This window comes from Osmerus eperlanus, chromosome 5 (assembly GCF_963692335.1).
Source record: "Osmerus eperlanus chromosome 5, fOsmEpe2.1, whole genome shotgun sequence".
Classification (NCBI taxonomy): domain Eukaryota; kingdom Metazoa; phylum Chordata; class Actinopteri; order Osmeriformes; family Osmeridae; genus Osmerus; species Osmerus eperlanus.
In genome coordinates this window covers 21,674,078-21,700,374 of record NC_085022.1, presented here as the reverse complement: position 1 = coordinate 21,700,374, position 26,297 = coordinate 21,674,078, and the positions used below count along the sequence as shown (strand labels likewise).

At 47.6% G+C, this 26,297-nt stretch overlaps 2 protein-coding genes across 2 annotated transcripts in view; one reads left to right on the top strand and one right to left on the bottom strand.

Annotated features, from left to right (window-relative positions):
* Nucleotides 1-7,729, top strand: part of LOC134020684 (cytosolic carboxypeptidase 4) — a 59,816-nt gene extending 52,087 nt beyond the window's left edge. Inside the window, 2 exon segments of the mRNA XM_062460848.1 lie at nucleotides 1,454-1,611; nucleotides 7,098-7,729. Coding sequence (XP_062316832.1) covers nucleotides 1,454-1,611; nucleotides 7,098-7,386 — 447 coding nt within the window. The 3' untranslated portion in view covers nucleotides 7,387-7,729.
* Nucleotides 1-26,297, bottom strand: part of det1 (DET1 partner of COP1 E3 ubiquitin ligase) — a 283,926-nt gene that overhangs the window by 192,237 nt on the left and 65,392 nt on the right. The gene's annotated exons all lie outside the window — the stretch shown is intronic.

Sequence of the window (26,297 nt, the reverse complement as noted above, 5' to 3'; positions counted from 1 at the left end):
CATGTAGACACGCACACACGCACTCACAAAGAAGTACAGCAGGACCAGGTGTGTGTGTTGCCTGCAGTCCTGTGCAGTCGCCTGCACAGGACTGCACGGTGGGGGCATGGTGGAGGAAAGGGGTCCTGGGGAGGGAGGGTCACACTTAATTGGTTCCAGTTAGTGGTCCTGTGTGAGTCACAGGGCTGGTTGAGGGGCCCAGCTGGTGAAGAAGTTTAATTACATAACTAAATCACAGACTGGAATTACAACTATAGTGCTACTGCAGGGTTATCAGTGTGTGTGTATTGAGTGTGTGTGGCATGTATGGTGTGTGTGTTAGTATCAGGAGTGTTTTAGTGGGTGTGTGGGGTGTGTTTGCTGTGATGGCCTCTTCCTGCCACCTCACAATCTTCAAACGACAGGAATTTCCATCACAAAGACGGTTCCTCTAATCACCGCGGCAACGTCATCTCCCGCGGAGACATGCTGCTGACTAATGGATATTTCTCTTTCTTTTTTCTCTCCATTCCTCGTTTCACCCCTTATTAATCCCATCCTGTTTTTCATAAGGACACGCTTGAATGAAGAGGAGGCTGCGGTTGAGATAAATGAACCTAGAAAACGTTGGATGAGATTTCTGGAGTGTCTTGCCCTCCAGCACGGTGGGAGGGGCCCAGTTAGACTGGTCTCCTCCCAGCATGACAGGGTGTCTCATTCAGTCCGCAAGGCAGAACATTCAGTGGCACTGCAGTCATCTTTTTTTTTTATTGATTTGGAGCTTAATCAACATTGACTGACCACTCTTTGAATGATCTCAGCTGCTCTTACACTCACACACACACACACACACACACACACACACACACACACACACACACACACACACACACACTCACACTCACACTCACACTCACACACACACTCTCTCTCATTCCAGAATTTAGTAAGGAAGAATTAGTGTATTTCCATGTATAGGATCCTGGTGTGACTGTATCTGGGCTGACAGTGAAGCTCCTGTACTGTAGCACTGTGTGTTCACGTGTAATCACACACATACACACACTCTCCACCAGCACTGTCTAAATGTCAGTCTCCACCGTGCCAATCAGAGCGAGCGATGCAACAATGGTAATTGCATGAAATGTCTCTGTGCCAAAACATCTGACATTTGAGAAGAGTCAGTGACAAGGTGCATGCTAGTAAGCATCTTTGTGTGTGTGTGTGTGTGTGTGTGTAGTCTCTGCAGAGCAAACATGGTCAGCATTGATTGACCAGAGCAAACAGTCAGGTTGTGTGCTGCATGTCAAAGTGCTTGAGGTCTACATTATTGAACAGCGATACCTCCTCCCTCTCTACCCCTCCTTCCCCCTTTCTCTCTCTATCCTTCTCACATCTACATCCATCTTCCCTCCCTCTCTCTCTGTACCTCCTCCCTCTGCCTTCGTGTGTGTGTGTGTGTGTGTGTGAGCAGGGCCTGCAGATAGGCACAAGAGAGCTCCAGGAGATGGGCTTGAAGTTTTGCCAGAGCCTGCTGTCGCTCCGTAGAAACACCTCATCCAGACTGCTCTCCTCCGACCACGCAGCTATCCTGGACCTGGACCACAGCTCCCTAGACCACAAGTCACACAAGTCAGTGTGTGTGTGTTTGTGTGTGTGCTACTGTGAAATGTTTTTAGAGTCAGGATGTGCTGTATGTGTGTGCTGTGTATGTGTGTGTGTTTTAGACACAATGTGCAGTTTGCATTGCTGTGTAACTATTTAGGTGTTCCTACACACCAAGCAATCACGTGTCCCACATTATACACTTATGATCAGTCGCTTGATTAGATGTGCTTGCTCTTAGAAAGGAACCCTGTTGGGATCTCACATATATATCATTATTTATTATTATTCTCCACCCTATATAGACCATAGACCGATGCTGTAGGACTGTACTTCGTGGCCAACAGATTTTCGTAGGCAGGCGCAGAGGAAGGGTAGGATTGGAGGGGCGTTTATTCAACCAAAAGTACAACTGCAGTAACTAATTTAGTTTGGAAGTAATTCAGTGTTTTCCATCAAACCTACAGAGATACAGTATGGCTTCTCTTCTGCCTAAGGGATCTAAACAGACTTGTAAATAGTGCATATAGAAAGTAGAGCTGAATATCAAAGAAACTAGATTTTGGAATTTCCTTGGAAAAAATGTACTATGATTAATCTCTCCACACTTTCTCAATCTCTTTTTTTCTCATTCAATCTCTCTCCATTCTAACTTCATTTCCCCCACTCTCAGGCTCTTTGTAGATAACTAATTAAGCATCTTTCAGCAAGGATCAAACACTGTTTGGCTTAACATGAGGGAATACAGTAGCTGTGATATTTCACTCTCAAGTTTAAGCAACCATGGATTTATTTATTAATTTTTTTATTGCACATTGCAATATTTATAACTGTTAGTCAGACTTTATTTTTTATTTATTTTTACAAACCACCAAAACAGGTGGTAGAAATGGCTTCTTTTTACTTAAGTAAAATCTCTGCAACAGTGTAATCAGTGTAATGTGTGATAAGTGTAACAACAGTGTAATAACAACATAATAGCAGTGTAATAACAGTGTAATAATAGTGTAATAACAGCGGAACAAAAGTGTAATGACAACATAACAGTGTGATGACAGTTTTATTACCACATTGTAGATACATAGGAACTACTACGTCCATAATTACATGTGAAACTTGGTATAAAGGAGGTTGGGCTTTCCAGAGTAACATTGGTCTTTTTCGGTAACACAAACTTCAACTGCCCCTTTACAACATCCATTTAAACTTTAGTAATAACCTATACCGTTAATTCTTAATATCATTTAATAAAACAGGTGAAGATCGGTTAAACTCACTCCTCAGGTATGTGTATAGGCCACCCGCAAAATGTTCGCTTTTCGTTGGCGTAGCGGTAGTGTCAGAGGGGGCGGGTTCAAACCCAGGAACGTGAGCCACGTACCTCTGAAGGGGGCGTGGCCACGTACCTCTGAAGGGGGCGTGGCCACGTACCTCTGAAGGGGGCGTGGCCACGTCTGTTACACTATTGGTCACATGGTCGTTAATGTAACTTGTTGCTATGTAGTTACATTGTTGTTAATGTAACCTCAATCGAAAGTGTTGCCAAACTTTTTTTCAAAAAGTTTGATCACAACTTGGGTGACACTGAAGCCTCTGATTTTCAAACCAAAGCTTCTCTTAGGTTTATCAAGATCATCTTTCCATTGGAAGCTAATAACTATTTAGGAATTAATTACGTTGGTGTGTGAATGGCGCAGAATAAATCAATAATCCCTCACGATCATGGTGCCTGACGGGGTAAGAGCAGCTTTGATTGAGGTTCTACGAGTAATTATCTCTGCCACCGGATGAGACATTTCAGGGAGCTGAGATGAGAGAGGAAGGACAGATTTAATGCTCACCTGGCTTCACATTAGTAACCCCTCATGGTCATTAGATAATTGTAATTTTTCTTATTATTATTTCTTCTTGTGCTCAGACCTTTTCATCTCGTTCAGAAGGTTCTTCTATAGCAGGGGTGTCCTGTTATCAAATCCAATCAAGTAACGCTTTTGTGTTGTCCTTTTTACAAGCAAGAGGGCTTCTCAGATGCCCACAGATCAGCGCCTTTAACCACCCTACACTCTGGGACGTAATACTTTGCTTTGCTCTCTATTTTTTTGTATTCTTTTTCTTACGAGAACGTTCAGGGTGGAAAGTCCAAACAGACACTTGTGTAAGTAAGTAAGTACGACTTTATTTATATAGCACATTTCATACAAGAATTGTAGCTCAAGTTGCTTTACATAAAATCAATAAAAACAATAATACAAGTAATAAAAGTAATAATTAAAATAGCAAATTATAAAAACAATAATATAACTAATGAATCATAATTGCAATACCAGTCGCTGCAGAGGTTACAATATAAACCAAATGTGCTCTTATCAAATTGAAGTAAAAGTGGCTGATGAAATTATGTTTTCTATTAAACAGTAGTTAAGTAGAGAATGTTCTCTTGTAGAGTCTGCGACTGGCAGACTCAGAACTGTGTCAAGAGCGTTCCTTTAGAAATTAAATAGGTCTTGTTTGGGTCTTATTTTCACCTGGTGCTTTCTGATTAAAACACTAACTAAATACTATATTAATCACTCTTAGGCAAGCCGTGGTACGTTTAAATCCCTTTTCTCTAGTCAAAAGATAAAATTAACTTGTTAGCAAACTATCAGTCCTGCCAACTCTTGTTTTGGTGATCTGTGGAGAGGGGATTAGCCTAATCTTATCTCTGCTCTGAGGTCAAATCAAATAAACTACAAGCTAAAGGCTTTAAAGATTAGCACCTATAACCAATCTAACCAATGTAACAACCGCACTACAACCCAACACTCTCAAACCAACACTAAGCAATCATAACAGTATTTCAGTCATGACTGATAAGTGAAGCAAGTAAATATGATTAAGAAGCCATCTGCATCCAGAATTGTCCAAGCAAGGCTTTGAGACAGAGTTGTGTAGAACATGTCTGTGTGGCTGTTCAGCCACTGGTTACATTATGAGATTGTAATGTCCTGTATTCATCAGCATGATAGCAGTCCCCGTGGTAACAGTCCCCAGACCATCACCGGTGTCTGCCAGAGCCTACTCCTTCGTTGTTTCAAAAAATGCTTTCTGGTCAAAAGTTGTGGATGGGATATTTTTCATTATGATATATACATGTCAAGTCAAGTCAATTTTATTGATCCCACTAGGGGAATTTTTTTTGTAGACAGGTATTAAAACACATTCAATCCATCATAAAATACTACATAACCAGCATACCTGACACCACACGACAACACACAATACATTACAATACAGTACAAGGATCACTTAATATTGAAAACCCAGAATAAGTTCTGTCCATAAATACTTCATGCCATTCATTTATGCACATTTATCCTCCCAATAGCAAAACAAACAAAAGAGTCCCCAAATCGTTTTGTTCTGTGGGTGGGAGCTCTATACCTTCTTCCTGAAGGCAAGAGCTCAAACTCCGCCTTCAGGGGATGGTCAGTACAAGCCGATATGGCCTGGGTCTTCCTTACAACCTGCCTAACATAAAGCTCAGAGAGCTGGACTTGGTTTACCCCAATGACTTTACTGGCCACTCTGACAAGCCGATCAAGCTTGTTCTTATTAGCCAGATTCAGATTCCCAAACCATACCACGACACAAAATGTCAGCACTGACTCAATAAAAGTTCTATAAAACAGCGTCATCAGGTGCATTTTGTGGCTCCCTCAAATGCTGGAAGTGAAACTTCAACGCAGACCATTTTGCATTTTAATTTTATTCACAACCCCTCCCTGTGATTCGTCAAAGTACCTCAAAATGGAACTCATGCGTCACAAAAACATTTTAAATTCTAGAAGCAAAAAGAGCCAAGATGTATCACCAAATAATCTAAAAAACACTTTTGCTAAGATTTGTTGGAATCAAGACCAGGATGGATGAGTTGAGCCGTGGGAGTATTGAACATAGAGGTTTAGTTACACTGTGAGCACTCAGGGTGTCAAAGAGCCGGCTTCTCAGGGGCAAAACAAAGTTCTCTCTGAACACAGGATAATATTCACAGATACCAGCAGATAAACTGTACTTTACGCTCTGAAGTCATATTCCAGCGGTGTTGTTTTTTGTCATTATCAACATGAATCTTTTAGCTGTGGGAGTAGACTGGGGGGGGCGTGTCGCCTGAAGGAGCTGAAGCTCCGCCCCCTCGAATTGATTAAATTTAGCAACAACAGCAACACTAGCTAAATCAATTGCACATATCACAACAGACCTACCTGCAATCTTTGAGTGTTTTATGTGTTAATTTCTTTGTCTTTGCATTGTACCAGCTGAGTAACAAAATGCAACCATCTGTGATCTGATGTAGATAGGTCGCTGTGACGTAGATCGGTTGGGTTTGGCTCCGCCTATACAAAACTTGAACTGAAAACGGGAGAAAAACTGTTCAACGGTTTAACTCCACATTTCAGTGCGACAAAGTTTTTGCGCTTTGCACATGCTTTCAGGAACTCATTTCAAACATATATAATGTACTGAGAAGCAAATCATGGAATTTGCTTTACAGGATATTTAATGCTTTCAGTCTTTCAGTGAGTCAGAACGGGAGAGCCTTACCTCCGGTTAAACCCTCATAGGAGAAACTGTTCAAATACCCAGACTATTACATCTCTGAGGGTGTGTGTGTGTAAACCCCTTGTTTTTGTGAATGTGCATGCACGCATCTGTGTGTGCAAGCTTTTGTGAGAGTGTGTGTGTGTGTGATGGACAGACAGCACAGAGCTCTACAGTTATCAGATGTGTGTGTGACGGAGGGCGTGTGAGTGTGTGTGTGTGTGTGTGTGTGTGAGGGAGGAAGGGCGTGTGAGTGTGTGTGTGAGGGAGGGCGTGTGTGTGAGGGAGGGAGGGAGGGAGGGCGTGTGAGTGTGTAGAAGGTGTAAATCAGTGTTCCTGTCACATCCTGGTTCCCTCTGGATCCTAGTGTTCTCTAATCTGATTACTGTAGAGCTCCGTGCTGTCTGTCCATCACACACACACACACACACACACACAGGCCTGGCTGGAGGTCAGGGGCTCCTTCACAGACGTGCTCCTGGAATGCTGAGCTCTGTTTTCCTCCCTCTGACTTTGCCTGTCTTCTCCCTCCATCTACTCCTTTTCTCTCCCCCCCCTCCCTCTCTCCCCCCCTCCCTCTCTCCCTCCCCTCCCTCTCCCCCCTCCCTCTCTCTCTCTCTCCACTCCCCCCTCCCTCCCTCCCTCTCTCCCCTCCCATCCCCTCCCCTCCCTCTCTCCCCCCCCTCCCTCTCTCCCCACCCCTCCCTCTCTCTCTCCCCTCCCCCCTCCCTCCCTCTCTCTCTCCCCTCCCCCCTCCCTCTCTCCCCTCTCCCCTCCCCCCTTCCTCTCTCCCCTCCCCTCCCCTCCCTCCCTCTCTCCCCTCCCTCCCTCCCTCCCCTCCCTCTCTCTCTCCCCTCCCTCCCTCCCTCCCTCCCCTCCCTCTCTCCCCTCCCTCCCTCCCTCCCTCCCTCCCCTCTCTCCCTCCCCTCCAGCTGTTTTGAGGATGACGAGCCGGCGTGTGCAGAGGAGATCGAGTACCTGGGGGAGAGCTGCCCCGCTCCCAGCGCAGCAGAGCTGGATGCGGAGGTGAACGGCAACACCTCCAGCGCTGAGGAGGAGGAGGAGGAGGAGGAGGGGGGGGAGGAGGAAGAGGGGGCGGGGGAGGAATCACCCCGCGGAGGACAGCGGCGTTCTACCGTTAGGGCCCGCCTCTTCCCTCACCTGATTGGCTCCAGCTCTTTGGAGGATCTCAGCATCAATAACAAACAGTACCTGAGCTAAGGCCGACACACCAACAACCTTTTATAATCTTTTTATTTTTTATTATTTAAGTACAGACACTAAAACTCGAAAAGCACTTATTGTGAATAAATTACTTTTGTATAACTTTTTAATTTGGATATCGATAATGAATTCTAAATGGTTGCCTTGTAGTCTTCCCTGGGCTTGAACTACACGGACATGCTGTGTGTGTGTGTGTGTGTGTGTGTCTGTGTGTGTGTGTGTGCGCGTCTGTGCATCAGATGATATGTACACCTTCTGATGTTGTGTGTGTGTGTCTATCATATACACTGTATCTGTGCTGTTGTGTGTGTATGTGTGCGTGTGTGTGCGTGTGTGTGCATCAGATGATATGTACACCTTATGTGTGCGTGTGTGCGTGTGTGTGTGTCTGTGTGTGTGTGTGTGTGTGTGTGTGTGTGTGTGTGTGTGTGTAGCATATATATGTCACGTTACCGGTGTTCTATATAATCTATAAGATCATATTTATGTTTGTGCATAAAACAAATTAGAAGTAGGTGTGGTGCTGATGGCCTAGTACTTACTATGCTTTGTTATTAAAAGGTCCAGAGAACTAGCTTGTCTCTGGACAGGTTTACTACTGTACATGTTCTTGTTGTGCCTTAACCCTGTGTTATAGGTCTGATACAGTCCTGGGAGGAAAAATAACCTTTTTTTGGTGTTGGTGAAATTTGAAATGTGCATTCATGTTTTGTAATGAAGATATGCTGTTGAATTATGAATCACAGCTTGGCATTTTAATCATCCACTTGCCTTGATTTCTTAACCCTTGTGTTCTCTTCGGGTCATTCTGACCCATCAGTCATTGTGACCCACCGTCGTATTGCGACAACTTTACCGCATACCAAAACAAAGTGAATCATTTTCTTTTAACCGTTGGGCTGTCTCAGACCCCCACATTGCGACGGTTAAAAGAAAATTATTTTTATTTGTTTTTGTATTGGGTAAAATTGGGTAAACACAACGATGGTTCGTTATGAACCTTTGGGTCATGTGACCCGAAGGCAGCACAAGGGTTAAGATGGTGGCCTGGCTCATCTCCAGGTTATCCAGGTGAGATGTTTTTTAATACAGTTTTGATGAGTGACGTGCAAGAGATCTGCAATAAATTCCTGTCTCTTCTTGTCCCTGTGTGGAATTGAAAACAGTCAATTAGCTAAATTAGTTTAAAAAATGTATCCAGGTCTACACCTGGATAAGAGCGTCTGCTAAATGACTAAATGTACACACACACACACACACATGTACAGGTACACACAACACAAAAAGAGGCACACACGCTCCAGCACAGTCATTTGTAAAGCGCCAGTTCTCACAGCACACACTGCCATCTAGCCAAGGATGCGTTAACCATATTTACTACTTAGCAATGCTAATAGTAACATTGTAAGTAAGGCATTTAAGTGAATAATGTACAGTAATGAAGTGTAAGTACATAGCAGGAACTACAAGGTAGATAGTTGGCAGCTATGTAAAGTTTGACAGTACTTTGGATTAAGAGGGATGACTGGAGTAATTGGTGTCTGTGAGGCACAACATCGATATTCCCTCAGTTTGGAGGAGCCTCACTCAGTCTTCATTACTTCCTGGAGGTCAGCTTTGCTTTACAAAAAACAATAGGTGGTAAACGAGAAGACAAAACATTTAATTACCCATTTTAGGCCATTTATCCAATGAATCATGTAGTGGTGAAGCAGTTTTTTCCTCAATATCTGTACAGAATCCAACTTCACCCCCCTCCCTCTCCTCCCCTCAGCCTCACCCTCCCCTAACCTCCTCCCTCCCCTAACCTCCTCCCTCCCCTCTACCTTCCTCTCTCCCCCTCCCTCTCCTCTCCTCCCCTCAGCCTCACCCTCCCCTAGCCCCCTCCCTCCCCTAACCCCCCTCCCTCCCCTCTACCTTCCTCTCTCCTCCTCCCTGCCCTCCACCCCAGCACAGCCTCTCAGTACAGGACCCAGGCCACGTCTCTGCCTCAGATGAACAGCTTTGTTATTTAAAGTTCAAGTCTTATAAAAAGTGTATTCAGGTTCATTTCGAATGATTTCTTCAGAAATTATGTTTTTTCTGCTCAGGCTTTTGTTACGTCTGAGACTAACGAGAATACATTTCCTTGTCGGGAAAAAAATGCGGAGTACAGTATGTGTTTGTATTGATTTATTTTTCAAACTGTCTCGCTAGTGAAACCCGTTTGCTTCTGAATCAGAAATAAATGCATGTGCATAATCTGTAATACATTTCATTAAGTTCAAATACAGTGCATTTTATGTGTTCTTTTACTTTAATCGTTACTTTGTAAATGACGACAACTTTAGATTTGTCGAGGGATGTCACTAGAAATAATTCCGAGATTAGAGGTGGAGAGAGATGGAGAGAGATGGAGAGAGATAATTATACACAGGGGATTAGAGGCACATGAAGACTGATGAAAATACGTTTGGATCTCAATCAGAGATTTGATGCATTTGTGGAAGCTGAATGCCAATGAGCTGGATAGTATGGCCGTTAAAGAAATAATGCAGACTGTCCTCACACAAACACATATGAAACACATCCACATATGAAACGTCCTCATACATTCATAACTAGACACAATACAGCCCTGCTTTGAAATGCACTCCCCATGTAATGTCTGTTCTGTCTATCCCAGCATCAAATGATTCACCTGGTCACACACACCTGATCTCACTCACACATACACACACCTGGTCACACACACAAACCTGGTCTCATAAACACACACACACCTGGACATACACCTACTCACAATACATTAAACTTTCCTTTGCTCTGGTCATGATGGTGACTGGCTTCCAGGGCCAGAGAGATACATGTACTACCTGCCAGGGAACATGCATGTGTTTCCTGCCAGGTGCTCACAGCTACATCACCTGTGTCACATGTTACCACTGTGGCTAAGCGAGCGCTCTCCTCTCTCAGAGACAGAGAGCAGGTGTTTCCCTCTGAAGCCAACCTTCAACATTCATCGTGAAAAAGAATTCATGTCAGAACATAAGGGAAGGTTTTAAGAAGTCAGGAATATCCACAGCAAGATATTTGATGAATATTTGCATGATGGAAGGACCCTCCTCGAGTGTGTGTTCTGGGAGGGAGGGAGGGAGGGAGGGAGGGAGGGAGGGCAAAACAAAAGAGAGAAAAGGGAGGAATGGGAGGAATGACAGAGAAAAAATCTGAATGAAAAATTGGAAAAAAGAGAGAGAGTAAGGATGAGAGCGAGAAGGAGAGAGGAGAGAGAAAGAGAGATGAGATGAGAGAGAGTGAGAGGAATAGAGAGAAAGAGGGGGGAGAACCAAGAGAGGCACATTCCTGAGCAGCTAAGTTAGATGGTTGACTACCAGAGCTGCGGTTGGCAGCTCAGAGAGCCAATGAAACATGAAATTGAATTAGAAATCTCTAAGTTACCGAGGCAACAGAGTCTCAGTCCTGGTGATAGACTTCTACTAGTCACTTCCTCCACTGTGATCCTTTCATCCTCTCCTCATCCCTACCTCCACCAGCATCCTCTCGTTCTCTCTTGTCTCCCCTACACCCCGACACAATACCGGTCTCACCAGCCTCACGGCCTCACCAGCCTCAGGGTCTCACCAGCCTCAGGGTCTCACCAGCCTCATGGTCTCACCAGCCTCAGGGTCTCACCAGCCTCAGGGTCTCACCAGCCTCACAGTCTCATGGTCTCACCAGCCTCAGGGTCTCACCAGCCTCAGGGTCTCACCAGCCTCACAGTCTCACCAGCCTCATGGTCTCACCAGCCTCCGGGTCTCACCAGCCTCACAGTCTCACCAGCCTCACAGTCTCACCAGCCTCACAGTCTCACCAGCTTCATGGTCTCACCAGCCTCACAGTCTCACCAGCCTCACAGTCTCATGGTCTCACCAGCCTCCGGGTCTCACCAGCCTCATGGTCTCACCAGCTTCATGGTCTCACCAGCCTCACGGTCTCACCAGCCTCAGGGTCTAACGCTAGCTGCTCCGGGACCGGGAGACCTGGGGCTCGATCTCCCTAGGTGGAACCCATGCCCTCTATCTAGTAGAAGAGGTTGGGTCTCAAGTTCTACTTGACAGACATCTCCGATCACGCGGAGAGAGGAGCGAGGAGGAGTTACGTAACAAGGGAGCAAGGATTGAGGGAGAGAGAGAGGGGCAGTGAGGAGAGAGGGATCGATCAATGTGCAGGAATTAAATGCTGTAAATTATTTAGTTCTTTAGTTAAACAGTTTTACACAGCTAAATAAACGTCTATTAAGCGGCCAGGCTGCACGTGACAACAAGGTGCCGATCCAGAGATCCCAACTCCAGAGTCAAATGTCAAAAAGACTTTAGTAACTGACTAAAAACAGGATGACATTGTGCTGAGAAGACAAAACACAGCAACAGTATTCAAACTTATACATTCGCTAGCTTTGTTTACTAGTTCCACAGACATTTTCGAATATAAAACAAAATTTAAGTTTTTTTCTCTCTGCTGTGTCCGTTGTTTTTACAGTCAATGTCTGAAACATGCTTCATCTGCACAAATGATCACATACAATTCTGATAATCCTGCCTTTAACACCAAATAGCACAATCAAACTACCCTTCAGAAACACACACTTCACTGTGGCTTGTACCTGTGGGTTGCACTTAGATGTTTTTCGGTACCATTTCTACAGAAATTCACTAATGGTGTTTATGCTTTCAAGGGTAAAACGCTCTGATTGATTTTCTGTTTGTTATCAAGTCCATCATTCAGCCTTATTATTTCTTCACATGAAGTTTTCACAGACACAAACAGTTTGACTTGGCAATGGATGTAAGAGTCCCTGCACTTTCTGCCTTTAATGTGAGTTAATCTGAGCACCATGGCTAAAGCATCTTTCCGGAGGCTTGTATTCAAGTTCATCAATCTAATCACGTTTGGTTTTCTCCTTGAAGTCTTCTCTGTTTCTCATGATGAGAGGTAGTGGTGTCTTGCTGAGACCGCTGTCACAAGCAAGGCCTTTGTTACAACAAGGTTATGAATTCCCTCCTCATACTTCAAATGATCACACAAAAGACGCTTTCCTTCGCGCGTTCAACCTTTATTTGTCTCTTGCCTGACCTCTTTCCACTGTTGCATTTCAAAGAGAGACAACATTCCACAGGGTTCTCTCCAGACTGTGTTTGTTATAGAATAGAGTATGCCTGATACAAACACACCAAACTAACTGCCCTCTCTCTGATCCTCTCTACTCAAGACTGTGGCGGGAGAGACGTCAGGGAAATCTCCCCATCTCTCTCATCTCAGCAATGAACATCCTGTCCTGTTTGACAATATCATCACAATCATTTTCCTCTCCTCGTCTGCTCTCAGTGATCAGTTTTCCACATGTTGATGCACAAGTCTTTATTTCTTGCCTCCTTAGATCTCAGCAATCTATGTTGAGCATGTGTTACAGAGTGTACTGTGGAGGATATTTTTCTTGTAATTTTCCTGCGAGTGTCAGTAAGCACTTTCTGCAATCCATCCTGAATTCCCAACTGGCTTTTTTCACTCGTCGTCCTTATTCAGTCTCCAGAGAATCTCCCACAAAATGGACTTGCATGGGTGAGATCGTTTTTGTCTGTAACACCTTGACATCAATTACGATTCTGTGTTTGCATTAGCCCATCGTATCAGGCTTGATAAAACAATCCCTAATTGATGTGGTAACCATAAAAAGATCCACACACAGAAAAGGAATCACAGGTCTGTCTGTTTGATGCAGATTCAAGAAAGGTGCAACCTTTTTTGAAAACGACAAGTGACAGTGCAGGGGTCTGATCACTGCACTGTGACACAAGCATCTCCTTTCTGACAGAAGTATATGATGTCGCTGGAGGATTGCGGACTTAGCCAGCCTCTACTGCATTCACGTGTCTTCACGTCTGGCAATATCTCGATCTTTCTCTCTGTAACCGGGACATCCTCTGCCAATCTTGTTGTGCAGTTTGAGGGGTGGGGGGGGGGGGGGGGGAGACCTGCTGCCTGTAGATCTGCAGTCGTATACCTCGGTCTGCCAAGACCATATCAGCTTTAGATGCAATCACAACCTGCTCCCGGAGCAAGGAACCAGCTAGTCCATCTGCAGCAACGAGAGGGGGATGTTAGGAATGGGACCGGCAACCCACACTGAATCTGCAGTCCAGACACACATTTACATTTGATACATTTTGCAGACCCTCACCCAGAGCGACACACACACAGCACACACACAGTGCACACACAGCACACACACAGCGCACACACAGCGCACACACAGCGCACACACAGCGCACACACAGCACACACACAGCACACACACAGCACACACACACAGCACACACACAGCACACAGCGCACACACAGCGCACACACAGCACACACACAGCACACACAGCACAAACACAGCACACACACAGCACACACAGCACACACACAGCGCACACGCAGTACACACACAGCGCACACACAGCACACACACAGCACACACACAGCACACACACAGTGCACACACAGCGCACACAGCACACACACAGCGCACACACAACGCACACACAGCACACACACACAGCGCACACACAGCGCACACACAGCGCACACACAGCACACACACACAGCGCACACACAGCGCACACACAGCGCACACACAGCACACACACACAGCACACACACAGCGCACACACAGCACACACACAGCGCACACACAGCGCACACACAGCGCACACACAGTACACTCTAACAGTGTTTCAGGGGGTCTGAGAGAGGGCAGTTAGTTTGGTGTGTTTGTACCTGGCATAGTGCAAAGTAATTGCATCTTACCTACTGTGCACGGAGCTACAATAATAATATCTCAACTGCAGTATTGCAAAGTACAAAGCAGAGTAACCACAGCTCTGCTAGTGAGGAACTAGGGGTGAATAAACACGTCTGGTTCATTGATGTCTGAGTAACCAGCCTGCAAGTCGATCAATGAGAGTGTGGATCCGAGGCGGTCGGCTGCAATAAACACACTGTTTTGTTCTCACGTCAATATCTTGTTGCAGAGAAAGGTGAAGAGGTTGTGAATAATTGACGACTAAAATTCGGGGCTACCTGTGCAGGCCACCTGAGTGGGGTACAGTTCTACCAGGAAAGACTTATCAAGCCCACATTAAATAGTATAGCATGTTGGCTGTTTGAATGTGGCTTATATGGGCTGTTCTGTATGACTGGGTGGGTGTGTTTTTTTTTTCAGAGCTGTAATGTGTGTAGGTGTGTATATATGTGCACGCTTTCAGAGCTGTTGTAGTATGTATGTGCGTGTGAGAGAGAGAGAGAGTTTACAGAGCTGTTGTGGGATGTGTGTGTGTGTGTGTGTGTGTGTGAGTGACAGAGAGAGAGAGAGAGAGGAAAGGGAGGAGAGAGAGAGAGAGAGAGAGAGAGAGAGAGAGAGAGAGAGAGAGAGAGAGAGAGAGAGAGAGAGAGAGAGAGAGAGAGAGAGAGAGAGAGAGAGAGAGATAGTAGAGAAATAGAGAGAGAGCGTGTGTTTACTGAGCTGTTGTGGGGTGTGTGAGAGTCTTTACTGAGCTGATGTGTGTGTGTGTGTGTGTGTGTGTGTGTGTGTGTGTGTGTGGGGGGGGGGGGGGTGAGAGTGTTAACTGAGCTGTTTTTGCGTGTGTGTGTGTGTGACTACAGAGCTGTTGTGGTGTTTGTGTGTGTGTGACTACAGAGCTGTTGTGGTGTGTGTGTGTGTGTGTGTGACTACAGAGCTGTTGTGGTGTTTGTGTGTGACTACAGAGCTGTTGTGGTGTGTGTGTGTGTGTGTGTGTGTGTGTGTGTGTGTGACTACAGAGCTGTTGTGGTGTTTGTGTATGTGTGTGTGTGTGTGTGACTACAGAGCTGTTGTGGTGTGTGTGTGTGTGACTACAGAGCTGTTGTGGTGTGTGTGTGTGTGTGTGTGTGTGTGTGTGACTACAGAGCTGTTGTGGTGTGTGTGTGTGTGTGTGTGTGTGACTACAGAGCTGTTGTGGTGTGTGTGTGTGTGTGTGTGTGTGTGTGACTACAGAGCTGTTGTGGTGTGTGTGTGTGTGTGTGTGTGTGTGTGGGTGTGTGTGTGTGTGACTACAGAGCTGTTGTGGTGTGTGTGTGTGTGTGTGACTACAGAGCTGTTGTGGTGTGTGTGTGTGTGACTACAGAGCTGTTGTGGTGTGTGTGTGTGTGTGACTACAGAGCTGTTGTGGTGTGCGTGTGTGTGTGTGTGTGTGACTACAGAGCTGTTGTGGTGTGTGTGTGTGTGACTACAGAGCTCTTGTGGTGTGTGTGTGTGTGTGTGTGACTACAGAGCTGTTGTGGTGTGTGTGTGTGTGTGTGTGACTACAGAGCTGTTGTGGTGTGTGTGTGTGTGTGTGACTACAGAGCTCTTGTGGTGTGTGTGTGTGTGTGTGTGTGACTACAGAGCTGTTGTGGTGTGTGTGTGTGTGTGTGTGTGACTACAGAGCTGTTGTGGTGTGTGTGTGTGTGTGTGTGTGTGTGTGTGTTCAGAGCTGCTGGAAGCTGCAGGGAGAGATTCGTCTCCAACCAGCCCCGACTCTCTGAACATCAAACCTCACTGGAAACATTCCCACAGTTTGAAACGGCACGTATGCAGGGTGTCACACAAATCAAATGCACCCTCCCAGTCTGGGTGAGCGCCCCCTGTGGTGAGTGAGAGAGAGTGAGTGAGAAAGATAGTGTTTGTGTGTCTATGACTCTGTGTGTCTCTCTGTGTGTCTATGAGTCTGTGTGTCTCTCTGTGTGTCTATGACTCTGTGTGTCTCTCTGTGTGTCTATGACTCTGTGTGTCTCTCTGTGTGTCTATGACTCTGTGTGTCTTTGTGTGTGTCTATGACTCTGTGTGTCTCTCTGTGTGTCTCTCTGTGTGTCTATGACTCTGTGTGTCTCTGTGTGTGTCTATGACTCTGTGTGTCTCTCTGTGTGTCTATGACTCTGTGTGTCTCTGTGTGTGTCTATGACTCTGTGTGTCTCTCTGTGTGTCTATGACTCTGTGTGTCTCTGTGTGTGTCTATGACTCTGTGTGTCTCTCTGTGTGTCTATGACTCTGTGTGTCTCTGTGTGTGTCTATGACTCTGTGTGTCTCTCTGTGTGTCTATGACTCTGTGTGTCTCTGTGTGTGTCTATGACTCTGTGTGTCTCTCTGTGTGTCTATGACTCTGTGTGTCTCTCTGTGTGTCTATGACTCTGTGTGTCTCTCTGTGTGTCTATGACTCTGTGTGTCTCTCTGTGTGTCTATGACTCTGTGTGTCTCTCTGTGTGTCTATGACTCTGTGTGTCTCTCTGTGTGTCTATGACTCTGTGTGTCTCTCTGTGTGTCTATGACTCTGTGTGTCTCTCTGTGTGTCTATGACTCTGTGTGTCTCTCTGTGTGTCTATGACTCTGTGTGTCTCTCTGTGTGTCTTTGACTCTGTGTGTCTCTCTGTGTGTCTATGACTCTGTGTGTCTCTCGGTGTGTGTGTGTTTGTATATCCATAGCAGCAGACAAAGATGTCAGCATGGATTATAAACCAGACCATGCCATCCTTGGAGAGCAGAAACGTGAAGCCACACACACCATGGTGTCTCTTCCTGCCTCCTGCCTCTGCCTCCTGCCTCCTGCCTCCTGCCTCCTGCCTCCTGCCTCCTGCCTCTGCCTCCTTCCTCCTGCCTCTGCCTCCTGCCTCCTGCCTCTGCCTCCTGCCTCTGCCTCCTTCCTCCTGCCTCTGCCTCCTGCCTCCTGCCTCTGCCTCCTGCCTCCTGCCTCTGCCTCCTGCCTCCTGCCTCCTGCCTCCTGCCTCTGCCTCCTTCCTCCTGCCTCCTGCCTCCAGCCTCTGCCTCCTGCCTCCTGCCTCCTGCCTCTGCACACAGCTCCTGGAACACGTAGGGCCAGGGGGGCTTGTTACTCTGATTCTGGCAGAGTCACAGAACACACACACACACACACAGAATCCGCTAGGCTCCATGGGTTTTATCCCAGCTTTTAAGTCCTGTTTATGAGGGTTCAATTTGATATGAATAAACAGTAAGTAGAAAGTTAACTACTTTTGCACCGTTACAGGCAGGGTTATACTGTACGGAACCATTCCATGGATGGATCTCTTTATTTCCATAACTGTGGAGGCAAGCCTTTTTGTTACAGAGAGAGAGGGAGAGAGGTTTACTGTAAGTATGTAAGGGCAATAGATGACTGTCTCTCGACCCGTGGAAGAAGCTTCACCACCACTGTAATGTACCCTCACCTGTCCACTTCCTGTCCACCTACAAACTTCCTGTCCACCTGTCCCAACCTCTGCTTCCTGTTGTACTGGTTGATTCGTTTGTTCCCAGCCAGCTTCTTCCTCTACAGTCAGTAATAACCCCATCACTGAGTCTGGCCTTTATCACACAGCACGACACAGCTGTAATCGTGGGAAGATGATCACACTTAAAGACGAGTTCACTCATGCGAGAAATGACTTCTCCTGGTGTACACATGAAATGCCAACCAAGACGGCCTGAATTATAAACCCCTCCAACACGTTCATATTTAACAAACCGCATAGAAATGAGCTTTAAAACATGGAAGGTAAAAAATATGCCTGCTAAGTCATGTCTCCCTCTCCCTCCCGTGTTAAAATATGGAAGAAGTTAAAGGTTCTTCATGTCTCATGACCCCCCTGCTTCTCTCCCCTGCTCCTCTCTCCTGCTCCTCCCCCCTGCTCCTCTCCCCTGCTCCTCTCTCCTGCTCCTCTCCCCTGCTTCTCTCCCCTGCTCCTCTCCCCTGCTCCTCTCCCCTGCTCCTCTCTCCTGCTCCTCCCCCCTGCTCCTCTCCCCTGCTCCTCTCTCCTGCTCCTCTCCCCTGCTCCTCTCCCCTGCTCCTCTCTCCTGCTTCTCTCCCCTGCTCCTCTCCCCTGCTCCTCTCTCCTGCTCCTCTCCCCTGCTCCTCACTCCTGCTCCTCTCTCCTGCTCCTCCCCCCTGCTCCTCTGCCCTGCTCCTCTCTCCTGCTCCTCTCCCCTGCTTCTCTCCCCTGCTCCTCTCCCCTGCTCCTCTCTCCTGCTCCTCCCCCCTGCTCCTCTCCCCTGCTCCTCTCTCCTGCTCCTCTCCCCTGCTCCTCTCCCCTGCTCCTCTCTCCTGCTTCTCTCCCCTGCTCCTCTCCCCTGCTCCTCTCTCCTGCTCCTCTCCCCTGCTCCTCACTCCTGCTCCTCTCCCCTGCTCCTCTCTCCTGCTCCTCTCCCCTGCGCCTCTCCCCTGCTCCTCTCCCCTGCACCTCTCCCCTGCTCCTCTCTCCTGCTCCTCTCCCCTGCTCCTCTCCCCTGCTCCTCTCCCCTGCTCCTCTCTCCTGCTCCTCTCCCCTGCTCCTCTCCCCTGCTCTTCTCTCCTGCTCCTCTCCCCTGCTCCTCTCTCCTGTGCCTCTCTCCTGCTCCTCTCTCCTGCTCCTCTCCCCTGCTCCTCTCTCCTGCTTCTCTCCCCTGCTCCTCTCCCCTGCTCCTCTCTCCTGCTCCTCTCCCCTGCTCCTCTCCCCTGCTCCTCACTCCTGCTCCTCTCCCCTGCTCCTCTCTCCTGCTCCTCTCCCCTGCGCCTCTCCCCTGCTCCTCTCCCCTGCTCCTCTCTCTTGCTCCTCTCTCCTGCTCCTCTCCCCTGCGCCTCTCCCCTGCTCCTCTCCCCTGCTCTTCTCTCCTGCTCCTCTCCCCTGCTCCTCTCTCCTGCTCCTCTCTCCTGCTCCTCTCTCCTGCTCCTCTCCCCTGCTCCTCTCCCCTGCTCCTCTCTCCTGCTCCTCTCCCCTGCTCCTCTCTCCTGCTGTTCTCTCCTGCTGTTCTCTCCTGCTCCTCTCCAGGATGACAAGTTGATGGGGAAAGAAGGGAGGCAGGAAGAGAGAGAATGCGTGGAGGGCCCCCAACAATCAGATGCGAGGGGGAGAAAAGTCTCGATGGCAGCCCAGCCTCTGAGTCACCTGTACAAGAGGGCCACACAGAGAGTCATTATGAGCATGTTACCTTGTCTGAGCGGGATCAACCCAGTCTAGGAGAAAACGGAGGGAAAAGAGAGAGGAGAGAAAGGGAGAAACAAAGCAGAGCGCTTGAGAGAGGGGGGGTAGCAGAGAAAAGAAAGAGAGGAGAGAAGAGGGGTGTGCGCAACACCCAAGTACTGCGAGAGCTGAGGCTCTCCCCCTCCTCCCCTCTGCAGCAGGAGAGACACAGGGAGGTGAGGGAGTGAGGGAGGTGGTGTTTACAGGAGACAGAGGGAGGTGGTGTTTACAGGAGAGTCCAGGCTTAAAACAGAGTGCCCTAACTCTGACCTCAGCAGGTAAAGACACAGGAAGGCACCCATCTTGTGACCCAACGCACGGTAACATGAGAAGAGTAGAGACACGTGGAAATCACCACAAAACGGTTTCACCTTTGTCTCTCCATATCCCTCTCTATCTCTTTCTTTCCCATTTTCTTCTTCTCCCTCTCTCTCCCCCCTCACTCCGTCTCTCTCCCCATATCTTTTATTTCGATTACAGCCATTTCCCCCATCTTCCTCTCCCATTCCCCTCTGAGACCTGAGAGCATGAACGTTGTTGCACTTTAATCCCGAGGCAATCTGGGGAGGATGCAGGCTGCAGCCGCCTGTCTGTGTTGATGGACGTGGGCGCCCAGGTCTGATCATCACCATTAGACACGGCCCCAGCTCCTAAGGCCCCAGGCTTTATTCTTAGTAGAAGATTGAACCAATCAAGGGCAGCTTTCAAGTTAATGCAACCTGTTTGCAGTGCTGAAAGATGGAGGAAGGAGAGGGAGGGGGAGGGGGAGAGACAGGGAGGGGTAGAGAGAGGGAGGGAGAGGGAGGGAGGGAGAGACAGAGGGAGGGAGAGACAGGGAGGGGTAGAGAGAGAGGGAGAGAGAGACAGAGGGAGGGGTAGAGAGAGAGAGGGAGAGACAGGGAGGGGTAGAGAGAGGGAGGGAGAGACAGAGGGAGGGGTAGAGAGAGGGATGGAGAGACAGAGGGAGGGGTAGAGAGAGAGAGGGAGAGACAGGGAGGGGTAGAGAGAGGGAGGGAGAGACAGAGGGAGGGGTAGAGAGAGGGAGAGAGAGACAGAGGGAGGGGTAGAGAGAGGGAGAGACAGAGGGAGGGGTAGAGAGAGGGAGGGAGAGACAGAGGAGGGGTAGAGAGAGGGAGAGACAGGGAGGGGTAGAGAGAGGGAGGGAGAGACAGGGAGGGGTAGAGAGAGGGAGAGACAGAGGGAGGGGTAGAGAGAGGGAGAGAGAGACAGAGGGAGGGGTAGAGAGAGGGAGAGACAGGGAGGGGTAGAGAGAGACAACCTAACCATGTGGGAACAGCAGATAAACACTGGATTGTAACAACAATGTGTAAAGGTCTTTCAGTTTGTCAGCTTAAAGCTGGTCATTTTAAGTGTAACTAAACACCCCATTTTCCGCCCACCTCTTCATATTAAAAAAATATTTCTGGTGAAAGGTTTCCCTCCCTCCTCACCATGATCCCTCCCTCCTCACCCCCCTGATCCCTCCCTCCTCACCATGATCCCTCCCACCTCACCACGATCCCTCCCTCCTCACCACGATCTCTCCCTCCTCACCATGATCCCTCCCACCTCACCACGATCCCTCCCTCCTCACCACGATCTCTCCCTCCTCACCATGATCCCTCCCACCTCACCACGATCCCTCCCTCCTCACCACGATCTCTCCCTCCTCACCATGATCCCTCCCTCCTCACCACGATCCCTCCCTCCTCACCACGATCTCTCCCTCCTCACCACGATCCCTCCCTCCTCACCACGATCTCTCCCTCCTCACCACGATCCCTCCCTCCTCACCACGATCTCTCCCTCCTCACCACAATCCCTCCCTCCTCACCACGATCCCTCCCTCCTTACCACGATCTCTCCCTCCTCACCACGATCCCTCCCTCCTCACCACGATCCCTCCCTCCTCACCCCCCTGATCCCTCCCTCCTCACCATGATCCCTCCCTCCTCACCATGATCCCTCCCTCCTTACCACGATCTCTCCCTCCTCACCACGATCCCTCCCTCCTCACCACAATCCCTCCCTCCTCACCACGATCCCTCCCTCCTCACCATGATCCCTCCCTCCTCACCACGATCCCTCCCTCCTCACCACGATCCATCTCTCCTTCATCACATTCTTGTCAGCAGACCCGCTGCTGTGGCCAGTGGAACAGAAGCCACCGGGGCAACAGACTCTGCACACAGAGCAGATACCTGTCATTGACCCTGGAGTTGGGATCAGCTGGAGGGGGACTGCCTGCTGTTCCATGTCTGGCCAATAGGGGCACTAGAGACATAAACAACTGCAGCAGGGTGAAGAGAATCGGAGGGAAGGGAGAGTTGAGTACAATGAAAGCAAGAGAAGAGAGAGAGAGAGAGAGAGAGAGAGAGAGAGAGAGAGAGAGAGAGAGAGAGAGAGAGAGAGAGAGAGAGAGAGAGAGAGAGAGAGGATTAAACCAAGGAGAGAGAGTTGGGGGAAACCAGAGAAAAGAGAGAAAGGAGAGGAGGGTGTGCATAGCATCATAATCTTGTCTCAGGTTATAGATTTTGTTTTTTCACTGACTTCTCACAGACGAAGACGAACTCCTTTGTGAAAAAGGCAGATAAACTAGTGATATAAAAAATCAATGACAAGTTCAGCGAAACGAAAACCATTCAGGTCACATACAGTAGAGAGCAGCTGTTCTCAAACATCCCCTCCAGCCTCGCGCCGGCTCTGAACGGGCCTCTCTTCCAACCACTGCTAATTGGTTTGGTCAGGGAAACGATATTGATCCCTCCAGTTAATTGTTCTCTTAAGCGAGCGCTCCCAGAGGTCCTCTCTCTACACGACTACAGTTACAGAAATGCTCTACTTCTATGCTGGACATGAAACATCAAGTGTTTCTCCCGACCAAAATTATCATAACAACATAATTTCATATATGTAATAATAATATGTTTTTTTTATGTATTTATACATTATTAAATATGTAACCCTGCAGGTTCCATCACAGACATACACACCTGGAGTAGCAGGTGTGCTCTGTCGCAGTTCATCAGATTTCTCTGCAGACATAATGGATTCTCCAGACTGTGTTGTGTGCCTGGGTGTGCTGGTATTATATCTCCCTCCCTTTATTCTGAGACCCGGGTCTCAGAATAAAGGGAGGGAGATATAATATCGGCTCTCGACATTTCTCCACCCTGAACTGTTCTCCGGGGGGCTCTGTATTCTGGCGCTGGGTTCCCGTTTCACGTTTTCTTAAAACATTTATAAAAATGAAACCTGACCGCTCTGCGCGCAACGTTTCTACCATCTTTACGATAAATATGAAACTCGATCGTTCTGCACGCTAATACGTTCTACTATCGTTACTATTATTTAATAATTCAGAGCTTTGTAAGGAAACTTGATTCACAACGGCCTACAAACACTTTTATGTTGTACTATTATATTTTGTGATAGATAGGATTGTGTTTGTGCATCGGTTCATCTGGCAGTTGCTTTTGTTCCAACTACCTTTCCTTTGAGGCTTTTTGCGAACCAAAACCAACATCGTGGCCTACTTTTTTGTTTATACTAATATGCTATTTCTCTTGAGCTGGTGAACATATAACTTGGGTTCAGGGCCAGGAAGCTCAAGTGTAGCTAAAGCAGGAAGTCCAAGGTCCCAGGAAACAAATAGTTATTCTCGGTCATACAGACAGTGCAAACAAATGGAATATCGAATACACAACCACAGTCACAAACCGTGGACGGAGGAGGAAGTACACTTTAGAAATAAATCGTGTCAAACACGCACACACGCATATTGCAGAGCGTACAAGCATGTTTTCACGCACAAACACACACAGACATATATTGTATTAACACACGCTCCATGAGAGCCAGGCATTAAAATAGCAGCGTACTTCCATCTAAACAGATAGGAAACCAATGAGGTTGATCGATGCTTTGGCCTTGATGGCATCTATGCTGGTAACATTTTCACTTCAGCACTTGCCGTTGGCCTGTTCATTCCAGCAATGCGCCGCCAGGCTATAATGACAATAACAAGGCCATCTATACTTCCATCCATCTCCCAGAGGCTCTGTACGTGTGTCCAGAATGTGTTTGTTTGTAAATGCACATGTGTGTGTTTGGTGTGTCTATATACAGGCGTGTGTGTATATTTTTTAATCTGGGAAATCACCCCCGCCCCACACACACACACCAACCTACCCCTCGACACAGACCTCCACATGAATCCAGTGTGTGGAAGGGAGGTTGGATCAGTAGGTGTACTGTACAGTATTCTGGTTAAGAGCTTCACTGAACTGCATAGCTCCATGCTGACAGACTGAAGCTGCTAGTGGATCTCTGTGAAGAGAGATGCAGCTAATGGATATCTGTAGAGACAGACACAGCTAGTGGATCTCTGTGTAGAGAGATGCAGCTAATGGATATCTGTAGAGACAGACACAGCTAGTGGAGCAGGGAGAACAGACACCACTGATGTACTGTAGTCCTGTTCTACTGCCCAGTGGCTACTCAATCTCTATTATCTAAGACATTCATGCAGATCCATTGATCCTTTTGTATACATTCCTAGGCAGATTCAATTGATTTGTATATTCTGATATGTGTATTCTATATGTTACATTAACAATACCAATTGTTATAACAAACAATTTCCTTCAGGAGAACATGGAACATTGAATGTAATCTATTTGAATCCACATGGTACATTTCTAGGCAGGAAGGTACTTCAGGGTTCAATATATCTATATGGCTGCCCTCCTGAGTAGTGTCAGCCAATCTGATGGGGACCAGGTCAGTGTCAGCCAATCAGCATGGAGACATATCAAGCAAAGAAAAATGAAAATCCTGTTCCACTGAGCTCCTCTGATCTCAGTAGTAATGTCTTAGTGATCTGTGGTGAAACCCTGATGTCCTCTCTGGTATTTAAACTGCTAGTCCCATATACCCAGAACAAAGCAGACTCCATCTTCATGTGACCTCAATCTCTCCCGTGATTGGCTGTAGAGGCACGGGTAGAGTGCCACAGTGGGACATCATCTGATCATCTGATTGGTGCGTCTCCAACAAGACCGTTCTGTTCCCTGGTCCATATCACTCTCCATTTGGGGGTGTTTAAAACCACTTAGCACCTTATCAGCTCATCTCTGCACAGATCCCTGGACAGCTAGGGGCTATCTCTCTATCTCCCCTCTCCTCTCACATGTCATCTCTCAGTCTCTCTCTCCTCTCACTCTCCATCTCTCAGTCTCTCTCACTCTCCCTCTCCCTGTTTCTTTCCACTCTCCTCACAATCTCTCTCCCTCTCACCCTATCTCACTGTCTATCTCTCAGTCTATCTCACTCTCCCTTTCAGTCTCTCTCACTGTCTATCCTCACACTCAGTCTTTCTCCTTCAGTGTCTTAAGCCCCTGCACACTCATTTTCACCATTTCCATCTCTCTCCTTTTCCATTTCCTACGTCCTACCTACCTGTGAGATGAGAGATGACTTCTCTCAACCTTCCTCTTGACCCCTCCCCTCCCTGAACCCCTCCCCTCCCTGAACCCCTCCCCTCCCTGAACCCCTCCCCTCCCTGAACCCCTCCCCTCCCTGAACCCCTCTCCTCCCTGAACCCCTCTCCTCCCTGAACCCCTCCCCTCCCTGAACCCCTCCCTGATCCCGTCCCTAAACCCCTCCCCTCCCTGAACCCCTCCCCTCTCCTCCCTGAACCCCTCCCCTCTCCTCCCTGAACCCCTCTCCTCCCTGAACCCCTCCCTGAACAGAAAAACTGAAAATAACGCCTACCTCAAACACTGCTGGCTGTAAACAGTGCTTCCCACACCAACATTTAGTACAAATTAGCAACACTTAATCCAACCAATGCACACCACAAACAACTCTTACCAGGGAACGCCAGGGAACACCTCAAAGTCTGCAAAATCCAAGAAAGAGGGCTGGCAAAAAGTAGCAGACCAAATTAAATGTAGAGGAGTGACGCGTTTTATCGCTTATTACAGTAAGCTAGGCCTATGTTTTTTTTATTTTCATACTTTCATATTTTCATTTATCATGTTTAATGTCATATGATGTGGTTTCAACAAATGTATTATGTAAATGACACCCTCAAAAAGTATAGGCTAGCATATCGCGCTGTGCTTAAGGAGCCTATCTATCACGCAATGAGCAATTAATTCGGTTTCATGTTAAATTCTGCTAATTATTCTTGCACCTTCTGCAACAGGTTCCTGTAGTAAAAACGGACAAGACATGTCTGTGACAGACTTCCTGTATCACCTCTGCTTGTAAAGCCTCAATCTATTCGTGTTTACATAAAATAAACCTGCTCCCTAGCAGGTTTAAGCTTACGGACCTGTTGCTATGACAGCAAGTCCAGGATGAGCTTCGAAGAACCGAACAATCCAAGATAATGACAAATCGTCAACAATCAAATCCAGCTAACTGAGTTAGCGACGTACGGAGAACTGGCCCCTGGAGTACGTCTGGACTCACACAACCACACGTGAGTACGCACACACACACACACAACAATCACATGCACACAAACCGACGTAAGCATGCACGCACAAAGCACACATTAGTACACACACACACACACTTACACGTTAGTATGTGCACAAACATTAGCCGTACACACACTCACATTCATATACACACACACAGGTTCTCACACACACAATGGTATGCACACACACGCACTCAGATACATAATGATGCACACAAACACTCAAACTCACATTCTCGTCACACACTACCTGCCAGCCATCCTGCAATTGTCCATTAATATGATTAAAGCTTGTGGCTTCAGCTCCAGGCCCTGGTCTCCTGCAAGCCTCTCTATAGAGTGGCACAGGGGCATAGCTCCTCCCAGGCCCTCTGACAAATGCCAC